At 35.0% G+C, this 18,737-nt stretch overlaps 1 protein-coding gene across 1 annotated transcript; it reads right to left on the bottom strand.

Moving 5' to 3' along the window:
* Nucleotides 1-391: 391 nt before the first annotated feature.
* tekt3 (tektin 3) lies at nt 392-9,116 on the bottom strand. The gene is made up of 8 exons (XM_051124811.1): nt 9,081-9,116; nt 6,544-7,142; nt 5,417-5,500; nt 3,973-4,043; nt 3,368-3,511; nt 3,053-3,275; nt 2,082-2,236; nt 392-835 (listed from the first exon to the last, which is right to left on the bottom strand). Exons 2-8 carry the CDS (start codon nt 7,114-7,116, stop codon nt 619-621), a joined length of 1,467 nt encoding a protein of 488 aa, XP_050980768.1. The 5' UTR covers nt 7,117-7,142; nt 9,081-9,116; the 3' UTR covers nt 392-618.
* Nucleotides 9,117-18,737: the final 9,621 nt, after the last annotated feature.

Below are 18,737 nucleotides of genomic sequence, written 5' to 3'. Positions count from 1 at the left end.
CTCTCTGAATCAGTAAACCCAGATGCTGTGTGTATATTTAACCTGTGGCATCTGTTTCTGAAGTGTGTGTTTGTACTTCAGAAGAACATGAGAACTACAGCTCCACTGTGCTTTGGTGTACTCGGGGAAGTGTGGAGTGAAGATCACTTTATCAGTGACAGCCCTCAAGTGGACCTCTGAACTAAACAAACAAAAGCAAGGTGCTCTGTCCACTGTCTGCAAACTGTCAGAATCATGTCACACCTGAGCAGAAAACAAACCTGTTTACAATCTCAATTCAACAGATGTCTGGAGCTTTAAGATTACTGATAAACAGAGCTTTGTATTTTAATAGATATATAGACAGACAGACAGAGAGATAGATAGATAGATAGATAGATAGATAGATAGATAGATAGATAGATAGATAGACAATCAATTCTAATCATTACAGTGTGTTTAACCTAGCATACAGATGTGATTGACACAATAAAAGTAAGGTGTAAAATGTCAGTCTACTTAATTAAGAGGACTAAGAAGAAAGCTGTTCTGATGCTAATCTTGTAGTTCATCTTTTAAACATAAAATTTTGGATTTAGGTTAATGGTTAAGCAACTTCTGGAGGTCATTCTGGAATATCTAGGTGTATCCGACCAGACGAGGAGTGCTGGGAAAGCTCTTCCTCATGCCCATGCATTTCTCCTGATCCAGGAACAGAGAGTTGGCTTTGATTGACAGGTCATGCTCCAGAGCAACTTTGGTCTTCACTAGGGTTTGGAGAGTGTTCTCGGCCTCCATCAGTCTCTCTCTCAGTTTATGAATGGTGTCTTCGATCTCTCTCACCTCTGTAACCAACCTGAGAAAGAGAGGGGGAGAAAACAGAGGTTTGGTCTGATTTTTGCATCTTAGTCTAATTTTTAAAAACAAAACATGGCATCCAAACCGTTTCTTGACATTTACAGTTGAGGTCAGAAGTTTAAATACACCTTGCAGAATTTGCAAAATGTTATTTTTTTTTTTTTTTTTGCCAAAATAAGAGGGATCATACAAAATGCATGTTATTTAATACTGAGCTGAACAAGATATTTCACTTAAAAGACATTTACATATTCCACAAGAGAAAATAATAGTTGAATTTACAAAAATGACCCTGTTCAATTTTTTTTTTTTTTTTGTGAGTTGTTCACAAGTCCCTTGTTTGTCTTGAACAGTTAAACTGCCCGCTGTTCTTCCGAAAAATCCTTCAGGTCTTCAGGTTTTTAAGCATTTTTGTGTATTTGAACCCTTTTCAACTACTGTACATTTCTGAGACACTGAAGACAACTGAGGGACTGTTCAAAAGTTTACATACACTTAATTCTTCATACTGTGTTGTTACCTGAATGAACCACAGCTGTTTTTCTTTTGTGTAGTGATGGTTGTTTATGAGCCCCTTGTTTGTCCTGAATAGTTAAACTGCCCACTGTTCTACAAAAAAAAAAAAACCTTCAGGTCCCACAAATTCTTTGGTTTTTCAGCATTTTTGTGTATTTGAACCCTTTCCAACAATGACTGTATGATTTTGAGATCCATCTTTTCACACTGAGGACAACTGAGGGACTCATATGCAACTATTACAGAAGCTTCACATGCTCACTGATGCTCCAGAAGGAAACACAATGCATTAAGAACAGGGGGTGAAAACTTTTGGAATTTGAAGATCAGGGTAAATTTTACTTATTTTGTTTTCTGGGAAACATGCAAGTGTCTTCTGTGGCTTCTGAAGGACAGTACTAATTGAAAAAATATGATATTTAGGCAAAATATGAAATATAGACATCATTCTGTTCAAAAGTTTGCACTTCTGGCTCGTAATGCATCGTTTTTTCCTCCTGAAAAAAAAAACACAGCTGTGGATCATTCAGGTAACAACACAGTATGAAGAATCAAGTGTATGTAAACTTTTGAACAGGGTAATTTTTATAAATTCAACTATTATTTTCTCATGTGAACTATATGTAAATGACTTTTATGTGAAATATCTTTTTTAGGTCAGTACTTAATAAAAATAACATGCATTTTGTATGATGTCTCCTATTTTGATAAAATATAAGGATGATTACCTATGATGAGGATTGTCTCTGCAGAGTTCGACATTGGGTCTGCGAGTCCTCTCTTCCAGACGGGTCTGGGCCACTTTAAGTGGGTTCTCTTTGTCTCGGATTGCCTTTTTTAAAGCTTCGATCAGCATCTCCGTCTGGAAGATTTCCTGAAGAGTCTGAAAATGGAAGCAAAAAGCCAAGAAAGAGAAAGAGAAAGTTGATTAAGTGACAAAGTCACTTATTCTCTGTGTCTGACTTCTCGACCTTTCTCAAAGTTAAAACGGTCCAGTCAGGTACACTTATTTCTTCTGTATAAATCATATTTGACAGTCTAAAACACTTCAATTTGAAATTAGGCTGGTTTGGTTCAGTTCTGGGCAAAATTCCCACCCATCCACACAACCATGCCAGAACAAAGCAGGAAGAGCAAAATCAATCCAATAAGGGTAAACGGAAAGAAAATTCAGCCATTTTTTATTTTATTTTATTTATTTATATTTTTATTATTATGTATCATATTTTGCATAGAATAAATTTGTGCATTACTTAATTTTCAAAAATGCATTAAACTGATCGATGTGTAAAGGATCTGAAAAGATCCATTTAAATGCATAATGTTCATAAAAAATATTCAAGATCCATTCTAGTTACATAGGCACACTCTCTCACGATTTGATGTAATCTCATTTTGACCAATCATCATCATGAATGATGGTTCTGTATTGGTTACCTCATGTCTCTGATAACAGCCGTCAAGGGCTTAAACATTATGGACAGCTGACAGAGCTTCTTCATGCTCTTCATTAACCTCTTTAACAACAGACTCCAGTGTTTAGAGCTTCCTGTCTACATCTTTAGGGCATAAACAAGCAGGCAATTTATTTTGGGTCCTGTCCAGTCAAAATGAAGTAGTATGGAGAAAGTAGGACAGATCCTATTATTACTAAACATCAGGTGAAGTAATGACGTGATGTTCAGCATCCTATGTTTACCTTGGCCAGGTGGGTTTGCAGATTGTTCTTGGCGTCTGCCATCTCAGAGATACGGTTGGTGAAAGACACATTTACAGAGTTAAACTGGTTCCACATTTCATTTGAAGTGGTGTTGAGCAGAATCTCAATTTCATCACGGAGTTTGTGAGAGGCGGCGCGTTCGCTCTGAGAATGCAGGATGTTGTCGTCAGTGAACTTCGACCAGGAGTCTGGAAGACTGATACTGTTGAGATCATAAAGACAGTAAGCAGAGTAAATTATAACATTATTAGAATGCAAATCCTGACCATAGCATATGCTAAAAACAGAACTCACGATGGGTCCATGCGATCAATCCCTCTATAGTAGCCGATTCCATCAGAGGTGTTTCTGAGATGGTGACACCTGTCATCAATTCTTTGTGCTGTGACCTTGTCACTCAAATCTCTCTCCAACTCATGTTGTGCTGCACGATTTGACCTGAGGATATTAATCAACATAACCACATGCACTGTGTTGCAAATAAGTGACCCTGGACCACAAAACCAATAAATCATGATCACTAAATCAGCTTTCCAATGATGTTTGTTAGGATAGGACAGTATTTGGCTGAGATACAACTTTTTGAAAATCTAGAATCTGAGGGTGCACAAAAATAGCCTTTAAAGTTGTCCAAACGAAGTTCTTAGCAATGCATATTACAAAGCAAAAATTAAGTTTTGATACATTTACAGTGGAAAATTTACAAAATATCTTCATGGAACATTATCTTTACTCAGTATCAATGATTTTGACCTATACAATGTATTTTGGGCTATTGCTAAAAACACACCCATGCTACTTATGACTGGTTTTGTGGTCCAGGGTCACGTATATTATTTAAAATGGATCGTATGAAGGCAAACATTGTATTTTTGGGTTATTTTTTCTGTGAGACTCACGCTAGTTGAGCAATAGCTCGGTCTAAATGCCGTCTCATTCTCTCCTGACATGACTTAATCACCTCCACTTCCTGCAAAAAGGCCAAAATTAACTTTTGCCATAGTATGGAAATTATGACTTCTTAACATTTATTATGTGGGAAGAATTTTATAGTAGTTCAAAGATTAATTTGTGAGACTTGAAATTAACACATCTTACTAAATCAGTTGCCTAAAGGCATTAAAAGACTACTTTATTCAGTTTGTGGTCATTATATAAAATATTTGACCTTAGAATGCCACAACTGACCAATCAGAATCAGGTATTCCAGAAAGCTATGTATTAAAAGAGAAGTTCACTTCCAGAATAAAAATGATCTGATAATTTACTCACCCCCATGTCATCCAAGATGTTCATATCTTTCTTTCTTTAGTCAGAAAGTAATTAAGGTTTTTGAGGAAATAGTGGACTTGGTGGCTAACAGTTTGAAGATCCAAAATGCAGTTTCAATGCAGCTTCAAAGGGCTCTACACAATACCAGCCAAGGAATAAGGGACTTGTCTAGTGAAATGAACGGTCATCTTCTTAAAACAATAAAAATTTATATACTTTTTAACCACAAATGCTCATCTTGCACATGAACTTTTCAATCTGATTACATAACGTGTGCAGACGCGCATACGCATTGCAGAGCTAGTGCAAGATGAGCATTTGTGGTTATTTTGTAGGGATGGGACAATACATCGATTTGTGTGCTGAAGAGAACTTGTGAGTTCGGCTGAGTCATGTAATTTCACCTCGGCTCAGAATGCTTTTATGGCATGAGATTATTGTAAACACAGCCCACTGTGAACACCCTTGTATTTCGCTTCAACTTTTTCAAATTGTATAAATGATTATTTTAGGTTCAAGTGCGTGTAAGGATTTTAAAACAAGCTGAGCACGGATGTTTCTAAAGCAAGCAGTGCCATCTTCTGTTCAAAACTAAGCTCAGAATCCATTTGAGAAAGAATCACAATGCGTTCGGAAAATCTCAAATCGATGCTGAATCATTTCTCAATTCGCGTTGCAACGATTTATTGTCTTATCCCTATTATTTTGTGTAATTTTTAAAAGAAAATGACAGATCGTTTCACTAGATAAGACCCTTATTCCTCAGCTGGGATTGTGTAGAGCCCTTCGAAGATGCACTAAAACTGCAATTTGGACCTTCAAACCATTAGCCAAGTCCACTATATGGAGAAAAATCCTGGAATGTTTTCTTCAAAAATCTTAATTTTTGTGCGACTGAAGAAAGAACATGACATCTTGGATGACATGGGGGTGAGTAAATGATCGAGACATTTTTATTCTGGAACTAATCCTTTTTTTTTTTTTTTTTTTTTGGAACTAATCCTTTAATATTTGAGCTTGTTGACTGGTTTCAGGTGTTGTGTGTTTACGTGAAAGCTCAGGTGACCTCACCTTAATCAAATCTTTCTCTACGTGATCATGAACCAGATCAATAGACATCCGTTTCTCCCTGTGGAACAAACATTCTTGAGAAACCTGGTAAGAGATAAGAGTGAGAATATTTGTATAGGTTATACAATATCTATTTTATTTTTTCTATAAATTTTTATATATTTTTAATAATTTAGTGGTTTATTTTTAGTTTATTTTATTTTTAGATGTAATACAGTCAAAACGGGACAACGGAAATAATTTAACTGAAGGCATATTTGAGAATATTTGTATAGGTTATACAATATCTATTTTATTTTTTCTATAAATTTTTATATATTTTTAATAATTTAGTGGTTTATTTTTAGTTTATTTTATTTTTAGATGTAATAAGTAATAATAACTGAAGGCATATTTGAGAATATTTGTATAGGTTATACAATATCTATTTTATTTTTTCTATAAATTTTTATATATTTTTAATAATTTAGTGGTTTATTTTTAGTTTATTTTATTTTTAGATGTAATAAGTAATAATAACTGAAGGCAGGACATCACACAGGATGACACGTCCTCACTCAAAACGGGACAACGGAAGTTCTAGTAAGCAATTTCATCACTATGGAAACGTATTGTGATCTTTCTTGTGGTCATTCCCGTGAGATGACGCCAGTGTCACTACTCTATTTGGAACTCATCCAGCACTAGTAGTCAGCATGTTTTGGTTTGGTCTCTATGGAAACAGTCTCTTACTGTGACTCAGACGGGTAACTCTGTAAAGACAGAGGTGGGACGCATTGAGGTCATTGTAGATCTGGTGTGCTTTGTGCTCAGTGTGATTGAGTGTGTATATCTTACACCCCACTAGGTTCTGTTGCCAAGTGGTTTCTAACAATGGGTCACCTGACACTCTACTGTGGTCTTTTCTAGTTACTGGGTCTTTAACTAGATCACCGTGACCCAAATTAGGTGTGGAGCTGATAAAAGACCACTAGAGCTGTGCCATGCTAGCATTCCAAGCACAGATGGAATATTTGTTACAGTAGTACAAACAAGAAACAGCTTTTAAATCTGTTTAGTATAATTTAGTATGAATCTCTTTGTATAGTTTTTACTTTTTTAAATTACAAACACATGAATAATATCACCTGCAGTGGCCCTTCGGTCTCAGCGAGTGCTCTTTCCAGCCTTCTTTTCACATCCGTCAGTGCTGATATCTCTGTCACCATGTTGTCTATCTCATGATTGAGCTCTGATCTCCAGAAGCTGATGTCGTTTAATCTTTCTCCAATGTTTTTGCTGGTGGTGTCTTGAGTTTTGCGGGTCAGCTGGTCCTTATCCTGGATCATTCGAATCGTGTCCCTCCGAAGCCTTTCGGCACTGTTTCGCGACGACTCTGACTCCCTGTAGTTACTCTGGTTGGACTTGTACCAGTCCTCTGGCATGTAGCGTGTACTGAGAGCCGTCCTGTTCGAAGGGTAAAACATGGTCTTGGCCCGGACTAAGTCGAGATTGTCTCTTTGAAGGGCTGATACAGTCGGGATAGCGCTGCCACTTCTAAAGTACGAATTAGTCCTCCAGGGCATGTTTGAATTTTGGTTGAGGGTCAAGGCTGGCTGGTGGCTCCGATAACTGGATGCCGTGGTGGATATGGCTGGCAAGAAGTGGCTGGTTTTGGGCCGAGCATAAGTGGCCATCTGAGTGGATCCAATTAGCTCCATGTGTCAATCAGTTGGCCACCTTTTTCCTGGAAAATACAAAATGTGTACAGTCATTGTATGTGGTTAATAACTACTAGGCTGCATGTGTGTGTGTTTCAGACATGGAAACACTGGCATCAGGCCCTAATATCAGACTGTCATAATTAGTCATCCAAGATGTTCATGTCTTTCTTTCTTCAGTTGAAAAGAAATGAGGGTTTTTGAGGACAACATTCCTGAATTTTTCTCCATATGGTGGAATTCAATGGGGATCAATGGGTTAAAGGTCCAAATAGCACTTTCAATGCTGCTTTAAAGGGCTCTACACAATCCCAGCTGAGGAATGAGAGTCTTATTTAGTGATTTTTTTTAGTAACTTTCTAAAAAAAAAAAAAAAAATAACCATAAATACTCAGACCTCATGCATTTCGTAATCAAGCACACATGACGTAGGCGGGGGTATCAGTCCAGTCTTTACAAAGCGAACATGCAAAGAAAGTCAAACGCCCTTTACAAAAAAGGTAAAACAACGATGTCGGACGATTTTAAAGTTGGAGGGGAAAATAAGATGGTGTTTTTTGCCCTACCCTACCCTACCTTTTTAAACCAAAAGACACAGTCAAAGAACTAACTGCACGCAACCTTTCCAACGTGATTACGCAATGCGCAAAGATGTGCATGCACATCACAAAGCTAGTGCAAGATGAGCATTTGTGGTTAAAAAGTGTATAAACCCTTATTTCTCAGCTGGGATCATGTAGAGCCCTTTGAAGCTGCACTGAAACTACAATTTGGACCTTCAACCCGCTGATCCCCATTAAAGTACACTATATAGGGTTTGATATACGTCACAATTTGGTCAGTTACCCGGATGTGCAGCCATATTGGCGATACTCGGATGTGAACACCGGCATGGATTGCGCGGTTAATGTAGTACTGAATATGTTCTGCTAATTTATGCTGTCTAAACCATGGACAAAATGTGTGGAAGCTGCTAAATTATATAGAAAAGGACTTAATAAGCAGGAAAGGGCACAATATTTTGACAAACTAAAGTTAACAGGTGGTAAAGATACATACGAGCAGTATTGATTAAGATATTAGCCTACTATTTTACCTACCTGACTGGAAATGATAAGAACAAACACAAATGTTAAAGATTTTTGCCCTGGAAATCCTGGTTCAGGTTGGCCAACCACAAACGCCTTTTGTTCCCCAGACAGTTTTTTTTTTTTTTTTTTTGTTAACTTCTCCTTGATTTGTTATAACTTTTGGCAGTCTATAGTACTCCAAATGTTTTTCTTCGTCCGACCGATTAGTACAGCCCAAAACATGACAATAACTGACCATTTTCAGCAGCAATAATAAGCAAAATATGCCAGTTTCGTTCGGTTCAGTGTCGCCAATATGGCCAATTGATGATGCATCGTGAAAACACTCAATATGGAGAAAAATCCTGGAATGTTTTCCTCAAAAACCTTTATTTCTTTTTGACTGAAGAAAAACATGAACATCTTGGATGACATATTGGTGAGTAAATTATCAGGATTTTTTTTTATTCTGGAAGTGAACTAATCCTTTGAGCCCTATATAGCTATTTGTTAAAGTAATGTATGAAAGTTATCATAACTTGTTACTTAAACATGTAAGGCATTGAAGAACTTTTAAAATAGTGTCACTGAGCTTTTAAATAACAGTTAGAAGAAGAAAGCATGTTCTTTTGAAATATTATATTCTATTATCTGTAGCTATATACAAGTGAAAGAGACAATGCAAAATTAGCCTAATTGCAAGTCGCTTTGGATAATGTTAAAATATGAAAACGCAAATATCGGAACAGAATATTATTTTTACTGCAATGTTTAATCTTGTCCAAAATTGCATAACAGAAAACTCAAACTGACTAAATATTCAAGCAAGATAATCTGTAAAAATGTTAATGTAATAGGTTATATAATAGATTCCTTTATGTGCTGTAAACTCACCTTGTGTTTGAATCTCTTCTGTCACTCTGAAGCGCTTCTGCACGTGTGCAGTCTGTGCACCGCTGACAGGTGTAATCGCGCACCTGTGTGCAGAAGTGTGGAGACTTTTACGCATGCGCGATCTCTAGCTCTGCATTATTGATAGAAAAGCCCTTCAGCACTCATCATTCCGCGAATCACTTCAGTAAGAGCCCAATCGAAAGCAGTTATCCAACACTGCTGCTGGTTTAGAGGCAGGTAACCAGTGACAACCAAACACATGGATAAATAGACAGGGCAAGTCTATAAATAAACAATAAACATAAACAACATATACCATGTGTTATACCATGTATATATGCATACACACACACATTTATACATGTTTTTTTTTTTTTTTTTTACTGGGTTCAGTGATGTATCTATACTGTATATCACTGTATAGACAAAAGATTTTCACTTCATGCTTTCTGGGCAGTCAGACCCCCTGATGAGTTAATGTACAAGTCTCTAGAAACTAGCAGTGACAGTTCAGAGGGGTCAAAGTGATCAGCCGTGATGCACTGGGACAAAGGGTCATTCTGACCCACTGAGAGATAGTATCATTTGGCATACTTTCATGACATTTTATGCCAAACATGCTACTGAAAGTACAAATTTTGCATTTTTTTATCAATAAGATTTGCATTCATTCATAAACTGTGTTTTTCATTTGCACATGTAAATATTAGTGCAAATAAGAAAAATCATCCTCAACTCTGCATTCAGGGCGGGTGTCTGAGAGTGCAGATAATCTCTGTGTCTTCGGGCTAACATTTCAGAAGTGATGACATGTAAAAGCTGAGACTTCAACATGTGCCGCTCAAATGACCATTAAACAGAATGTGCTTGGTATAGTGACACCTGGATATATGTACAGAGAAAATAGACTTTTATTTGTGTTTGTACTAGAAAATATGGTACAGTCAATATTTCACAGATGAAATAGGCACGAGCTCTTGTTGCAGGGGTGCGGTACATCTGGACAGGAAACACAGCTGGTTGTGTGAATGTAAATGTTGAGTCGAAAGGGAGAACCACTGAACCACCTCTGCTGACAGCTGTACTGTATGTATGGACTGATGTTTTGAGGATAGAGCATAGTTGTAGCATGACTGGTTTTTCAAGTGTCCAGCTGGACTGAAGCAGGAACTTCCAGTATAAAGCACACACCCTTGAGAAACTCGGTCAGTACGGCATATATACACATTAAAAATGTTTGATCAGTTAACAGAAACATGATCTGTTCTATGAAATTATATCATCATTAAAGGAGCAGTTCACCCAAAAATGAAAATTCTGTCATTACTCACCCTCATGTTGTTTTAAATCTGTAAGACTTTTGTTCATCTTCGAAACATATTAAGATATTTTAGATGAAATCCAAGAGCTTTCTGACCCTGCATAGACAGCAACGCAACTGAAACGTTGAAGGCCCAGAAAGGTAGTAAGGACATCCTTAAAATAGTCCATGTGACATCAGTGGTTCAATCACAATGTTATAAAGATACAAGAATACTTATTGTGTGCAAAGAAAACAAAAAGACTGACTTTATTCAACAATTTCTTTTCTTCTGTAAATTAATGGAACGAAAATTAATGACAGAATTTTCATTTTTGGGTGAACAATCCCTTTAACATTATGTACAAATGTGTAATTATATTTAAAAAGTCATTACTTTTTTATGTGTAATTGGAACTAAATTAAACTTAAATTTAAGTGTCATATTATTAAAAAAAACAAAATAAAATGGTTTTAAATTTTAAACCATTAAATACATATCCCAACTGTAAAATAATTTCTTGTGAATGTTGAGCATTACATCACTCACTCACCAATGGTTCCTGAATGGGTGCCGTCACAATGAGAGTCCAAACGGCTGATGAAAACCAAAATAATCACTCCAGTCCATCAATGAATGTCTTGTGAAATGAAAAGATGTGTTTATAAGAAACAAACTGGATTTCAAACTATTGTTTCTGGCTAAAATACAATTCTGTATCTATAATATTTCTTTCTCCAATGAAAAAGTCATGTTGTCTAAATCAGGAGAGAAATATGCACAGATCAACTGAAATCAGTTCTAAACATATGTAGGTGGATTTTGATGTGCGAGGACAACAGGTGACTGACGTTTTCAATAGAGGAGGCATTGTTATGAATTGGTATTTTGAAGTTTAGTTCCATATCCAAAAAGATACTTCCATTTCATGACAACTTTAATAGTACGCTCACTAGAATAATACTAATGCTTTATGTTTGCAACCACAAAATTCCATTGTTTTCCAAGAAACCCCACACTGTCATGCCTACCATTATTTGTGTACACATTCATCTTCCTGAATAGAGGGAATCTGAGCTATGAATCTGTGAGCTAGGTGAGAGGACACCTTCTAATTATTGCATGGCCCCCAATACCTTCTCTCCCCCCTCCATGAGGATGGGTTACCGCTGCCTTATCAATGATTCATTCAACAGGAAGAAAGCACACTGGGCTATTTAACACAGTATAATCATCCGTGTGTCTTGTTACAGCCCAGGCTAAGAGACGCACATACGCGTCCAGGACTGAGGCTGGGTGTCGTGTGTTTATCCCGGCTGAGCTTGTGTCTCTCAGTTCTGAAGAGGGTGTTGACATGTATTGACTCATGCAAAAGGAAAATCGCTTTGCCGCCAAGTCTCCAAGTTATTCTTCATGTGCTGGAATGCAACATGTGGGTTTGTCTTACTGCGGAAGGAGGGAAAGAATAAAAACCAGAGTCAGTTTCTGTGGGATCATGTTTGTACATTGCGACGTTAAAAACTGTGGTATTGTCAAAAATTTACATTTATTTTTTGATAAATTCTTAGAATTTGCAGGCAGAAATGTATTTTTAAATAAAAAAAAAATGCTAAATTTTTTGTTATTATTATTATTTTACTGCTGGTCAAGTGGTAGTTTAGAATTTTGAAATCCAAAGATTAAATAGTTAATAAAAAATAAATTTATATACATTAAATAGTGTTTCATTGATGTATTTTCCAAAATGCAACTGCTTACATGATCGGGATGTTGCTTGTACATTGCAAGCCTACAGTAAAACTATACTACTATCATAAATGAAAATGTATTAATGAACTTAAATCATGAACTGCAACATTTTCTTAATCAGTATTTGTGTCTCGTGATTAAGAAGCAGTGTAGCAGTGTAGTTGCTTAAATATCATCTTTTTGGACTTTTGCTCTCTTCCTGTTGCTCTCTTTGCCAACGGATCAGAGTTTCTCAATGTGAGCCTCCCCAACCAGAGCCCCTCTCTGTTATCCCACTGTGGTTTTCTCCCTGATGTCTGTGTCTTTACTAAAATAACACTGCATGAATTCCCTGTTAGGCAATCTGGCCAACAACCTACAACAGGGGAAGATTATTCACTCTTTTATTATTATTATTATTTTAATGTGGACATTTGATAGATCTAGTTTTTGTAATGTGGAAAACTCTTTCCACCTGAGAGTAAAAAAAACAAGATTTATTTCTTACAAATGCGACTTTATAGCAACTTTGTCTCAATGTGCTTCTTTTCTATCTCACAGCGTGACTTCTTTTCTTAATCACAATTACTTACTTTAAGATTAAAACAGCTTTCTTTACTTTGCTAACCACAACATGAAAAAGTGCCATTTTAGATTTTGCTGCTGAACCGCAGCTTCTCACCAGGTGGTCTAATATCACGTCGGTTTTCTATGTCAACAGGGTAAGCTGAGATTCGAAGGGCGTAGTGCCAGCGATCTACTGTATCACTCGACACACATTCTGACGCACACACACACAAACACATCAGGCCTCATGTCATTGCCTCATCCCATGTTGAATATGCCCTGTAAAGGCATGAAGAACAAACCCACAGTTGACGTCCATTGCCCTCCGAACAGCAAACACCTCCCTAGTGCCCATAGGCTTCGACCTAGAACGTGAGTGTAACTTTAGAGCCTCCTATATTTACCCTAGTACCGTGCGTCTGGAGGGTCTGCGGTGTACTACTGCATGCCATGAATGCGTGAGAGGACAAGCCCATTTTATGAACGCTATGGAGTCTTGCAAAGAGCACTGGTTTTCAAACTATGTGAAACGCATATTGCATTGTGGCTATTAAAGGGGTAGTTCACCCAAAAATGAAAATTCTGTTATTAATTACCCTCATGTCGTTCCAAACCAGTAAGACCTTCGTTCATCTTCAGAACACAAATAAAGATATTTTTGATGAAATCCAAGAGCTTTCAGACCCTGCATAGACAGCAATGCAACTGACACATTCAAGGCCCTTGAATGTGTCAGTTGTCAATACTGGCTCTGGCCCGAGGTTAAGGCTAGAAGAAATACAGCTCTAGCTACTGGGCATGCGCACATCAATCTAACGTTATTTTTGTCACACTGTACAACAATAAAACTGATTTCGTATTATAGTAAGGGCTGAGTTTAGGGCTGGGGTAGGTGTAGATGTTAAAAAAACACAATCCAATAGGTAGAACAATTCATTTCATTGTTAGTTTCCAGTCAGAGCTGTATCCCTTCTAGCCACAACCCTGGCCCAAGCTGTGATATAAACAAAAACGCTATTGGCTACTTAAAAAAAGGATGCGGGACTGCTTGATATGTTACGCCCTGTCTTCCTGTTTCGGTTAAAATTAAGTCAACACATAAAATAACTTTGCATGTTTCAAGCACTTCAATGGACCTCTTAAGAGTTATTTAACAAAATAAAAAGATGCAAAATGCCAATGAAATAGTTAAACACATCCGCCTAATGTATGTTTACGTGGAAAAATCTTAAAAGCAGAGCAGGGGACTGCAAAAATTCATTCTGACCAGCCCATTAAAGATTAAATGTTTTTACGTAATTTGTAGTATTTCCTGGTAAAAAAAATAAAAAATAAAAAATAAAAACTGCTTAGGCTGGTTGGCTGGTCTTAGCTGGTTTAAGCTGGAAGTAGCTGGTTTTAGCTAGTCTAAAAGCCAAGGAAGTGGCCAAAACCCCTCTAAAACCAGCTTGCTGACCAGCTAAGACCAGCCTGGATGACCAGCTAAAACCAGCCAACCATCTTAGACTGTTTTTAGCTGTTTTTTTTCTGCAGGGTTAACAAATGTAGTGGAGGGAAAATGTAGTGAAAGGAAAACAAACAAAACATACAGACTTCCAAAGAGTTGAATTTTAGTACAGGAGTCATATGGACTTTTTTTATGGTTCTTTTATGGTATGTTTTGGTCATTTTGACTGCTGTGGTTGCTGTGAGTTGCATTTACTGATTCTTATTCTTTTGGGTCATCAAAATCTGTTTGCATTGATAATTGACAAAACTGTCACATGCAAAATGGAAATTGATGGATAAATTGCTGTGCTTTTATTATGAATCAATGCTCTCGGAGGGCTGGGTGGGATGGTTTTCGTTTTAACACTATGAGATCTGACACTGGCTGGTATTCCACAGGATCAGATGGATTGAGAGAGAGAAAGAACCTGATGCTTGATCACTCAAATGACGGCACTGCAGGCTTCAGGTTTCCATGCTGAAGAGGTTTTGATGGCTGGTTATCTGAGGTGAGGTAAGGATGGATTGTTCCATCTACATTCTTCTACATTACTGGGCCATAATTCACCTCATGCATGAACCTCTACACGTTACACAACAAGCCTGGAAATGCTGACTTAGAGGAAGTGATGCTATTTACTGTCTAAACACCATTGAAATTCAGGGACATTGCGTCAGGAAAGAGCTTGGTCGGGTTTGTAATAATTTGGGGAGGGTCTGTGTTTACCTTTCCTCTCTGAATCCATCAAGTGTCAGTCATAGAAGATTGAACATCCTGCTTTGTTAAACTAGTGGCCTCTCTTTCCTCTCTAGCTGGGTGTTTATTCAAACTTACATGGCGTCAGTTGTACAGTTGCTATACTAATGATCAAGAGATTGAGTTATGTAGACTGGTCCCAGACATGTGTAAATCACATGTAACATCTCTGAATTAGTGATTAGGTTGGCAACATGGCAACCATAGTTTCCTCACTGTTGTCATGGGCTGCCATCACACCTGAACAGGAGAGTAACTGAGGCATTAAATCTGATTGGTCAACAGCAGCCCCCTACTGAGACACAGGCATCTGGAATATCATTTGTCTTTAAGAGCTTCTAATTTAAAGAATTTAATTCACCTTTGCACACCTTCGTGTGAAAATGTAAAATTATCATTGTTTCATTCTGACGCTTCAGGTTTATACATCAAACAGTGTGTTAATAGCAAGTAACTATTTTCCAAATATTTATTTTATTTTATTTAAGCTGCTATAGTTTTATGTTTCCCTTAAGGTTTATACATCAAACAGCAAAGCAAGTAAATATTTTCCAAATAATATTTTAATTTAGTTATTTTATTTTATTTTATTTTATTTTATTTTATTTTATTTTATTTTATTTTATTTTATTTTATTTTATTTTACCTGCCATAGTTTTGTGTTGCTCATCACAAACACATACATCAAATATTTGCTTCTCTTCAGGTTTATACATCAAACAGTATGTTAATAGCAAGCAAATATTTCTAAAAAATATTTTATTTTATTTTATTTTAGCTGCTATAGTTTTATGATTCCCTTAAGGTTTATACATCAAATAGTGTGTTAACAGCAAGTAAATATTTTCCAAATAATATTTTAATTTAGTTGAATTTAGTTAATTTATTTTATTTTGTTATAACTTCCATAGTTTTATATTTCTCTTCAGGTTTTTTTTTTTTTTTTTTTTACATTAAACAGTGTGTTAATAGCAAGTAAATGTTTTTCACATTTTTATTTTATTTTATTTTATTTATTTTACCTGCCATAGTTTTGTGTTGCTCATCACAAACACAAACATCAAATATTTGTTTCTCTTTAGGTTTATACATCAAACAGTGTGTTAATAGCAAGTAAATATTTTTAAATAATATTTTTAGTTTAGTTTAATTTTATTTTGTTATAGCTTCCATAGTTATATGTTTCTCTTCAGGTTTTTACATTAAACAGTGTGTTAATAGCAAGTAAATGTCTTCCAAAATTTTATTTTATTTTATTTTATTTTATTTTATTTTATTTTATTTTATTTTATTTTATTTTATTTTTTTATAATAGCAAGTAAATATTTCCAAATAATGTTTTTATTTTATTTTATTTTATTATAGCTGACATAGTTTTGTGTTTCTCTTCAGGTTTTTACATCAAACAGTGCATTAATAGCAAGTAAATATTTCCAAATAATATTTTTATTTTATTTTATTTTATTTTATTATAGTTGACATAGTTTTGTGTTTCTCTTCAGGTTTATATATCAAACAGTGTGTTAATAGCAAGTAAATATTTTTCAAATATTTATTTAATTTAATTTAATTTAATTTAATTTAATGTAATTTAATTTTATTTTATTTTATGTCATTTTTAAAGTGTAAAGGTGAAATTGTATTGTGATGATTATATTATAATGAAATATACATTAAATTATAAGATAAATTGAATCAGTTTTCATTTAGATTAGACTCTAATAAGGATGTCAGTAGAAATGTGCAAGTCAACAATGCCAGTCAGCACATTAGCTGTATATTTTTTATTTGTCAGCTTTAGTCTAGATAAGATCAGTGTTTGAAAATCCTCGAATGTTTTAAATGGAACACACGTGGTGATGTGAGAAGCATTTGAAGTGACGTTTGGAATGTCTCAGTTCAGGTGTTGGATCAAGTGCTATTCAGATACTCAACTGCCACATTCTAAGCCTCAGTGAATCTCTCCCTATAAATATTCCCATTGGGTGGTCTCTTTAATGGCCTATAGAAGCCATGTTGAGGAAAGTGCATGATCCTAATTAAGGTTTGTGTATAAGAAAGCACATTTGCTATCTCTTAAACTCAATTTTTACATTTCTGCTTTCAGCAGGAACGTTCTCACTGACAACCAATGTGCTCATTAGCGCTCCTAATTTGGCCTCTGTCTAAACCATCATTCAGTGTTAATGTTTACAGTAGTTTTGCATTCTTCACTGTAGGTCTGTTGGAAAATCTTTGGAGGTACCAAGAATGGTACAGTATTGGATTACATAGTGGAACAGCATAGGCGCCAATGATCAGATTAACCTAAACCACAGGGGAAAGGGATGGCAGATAAACTTTTGCATGGTGCATCTGTGCTTTTGAAAAGTGCAGGTCTTAATAAATGGTCTAGACATACAGCTGGACCACAGAAGACATCTGGGAAAAGCGTAAATAATCCATATCAAAACTGTTATGAGATGATATAGTGTTTGTCACGGCCAATAGTAGAACATCAAAATACAACACATCTGAACTGAGATCCCTGTACCCACATCCAAATCCTTCTTCAGTACTTTACTGATGGTGTTTTATAGGCTATATAAGATGAGCATTTATTTGAAGGTAGACCAAAACAAGGTGTAACCAATTAACAAACAATTTTGATCAATTACCAAAACTATGTAATTTAATGATTATTTTAATACTTTAATAAATGTTTTTTCTTTATGTCTTTTAGAGAATCATGCATTCTATTATTAGTTGCAACACTGATTGTAAACTGACAGCATATACTTAGACCAGTGAACAATGAGTAATGTAATATCTTAATGTATCTTAATATTATTAATAATTCATTCTATTAATTCTATCTTCATTAACCAAATCTCGTAAAACCCGAAAATGCCATAGATTGCATCTGTCAAGCTCCAAAAATGAGAAAAACCATCTTAAAATTATTTATTTTTAATTTTGTTTTTTATTGTTTGACATTTATTTATTTTATTTTTTATATTTTCAGAAAGCACTGCCACATTTTTATTGTTTGCGAAGCACAAAACATAAAATAAAAAGCATTGTTCAAAAATATAGTTTTGTTCCATGCTAAATAATTCTAAAATCAAAGGACTGGACCTCCAAAAAATGACAAATCTGCCTTAAAAAGTTGTCTTTCATGCTGATATATATTTATTTATTTTTTATTTAACAATTATTATATTCAAATAATATAATATAATATGGCTTTTCAGGAACCATGCATTATATATAATTATATATAATTATTTAGTTTAATGTCATTTATTAGTTTTAATTTCATCATTCATTTATTTTTTGACAATTTCTGTCTTATCTATATTGCATGCAAAAGCAAATTATAAATACATTTGATTTATTTATTTATTTATTTATTTATTGTGTTTAATGCTGTCATTTTTTTTTTGTTTGTTTTAATTTCATCATTTATTTATTTTACTTTAGTCATTTTTGGACAACTTCCCCATTTATATTGCATGCAAAAGCTCAAATAAAATAAAATAAAATAAAATAAAAATCCCCCATTTTTATTCTTTGCAAAGCTTAAAAATAAATTAAAAGCTAAAACAGTGTGCAAATATATATTTTTCTTCCATGCTAATAACGTTAAAATAAAAGGACTTTATTTATTTATTTATTGATTGATTGATTGTGTTTAATGCTGCCATTTATTAATTTTAAATTCATAATTTATTTATTTTACTTTAGTCATTTTTTGGGCAACTTCCCCTTCTATATTGCATGCAAAAGCTAAAATAAAATAAAATAAAATAAAATAAATAATTTTTGTTCCATGGA

Source organism: Labeo rohita, chromosome 12, assembly GCF_022985175.1.
Source record: "Labeo rohita strain BAU-BD-2019 chromosome 12, IGBB_LRoh.1.0, whole genome shotgun sequence".
In the NCBI taxonomy this organism is placed as follows: domain Eukaryota; kingdom Metazoa; phylum Chordata; class Actinopteri; order Cypriniformes; family Cyprinidae; genus Labeo; species Labeo rohita.
The sequence above is the reverse complement of the archived record's forward strand: the minus strand, read 5'-3'. Positions and strand labels throughout refer to the sequence as shown.

Excerpts from the sequence above, each read along its gene's own strand:
- tekt3 (XM_051124811.1), bottom strand. The coding sequence starts at position 7,116 with ATGGAGCTAATTGGATCCACTCAGATGGCCACTTATGCTCGGCCCAAA. Across the intron at positions 5,501-6,543 it reads AGACCGAAGGGCCACTGCAG|GTTTCTCAAGAATGTTTGTT; the intron begins GTGATATTATTC and ends ATCTCTTACCAG. Across the intron at positions 2,237-3,052 it reads TGCAAACCCACCTGGCCAAG|ACTCTTCAGGAAATCTTCCA; the intron begins GTAAACATAGGA and ends TTCCATTTTCAG.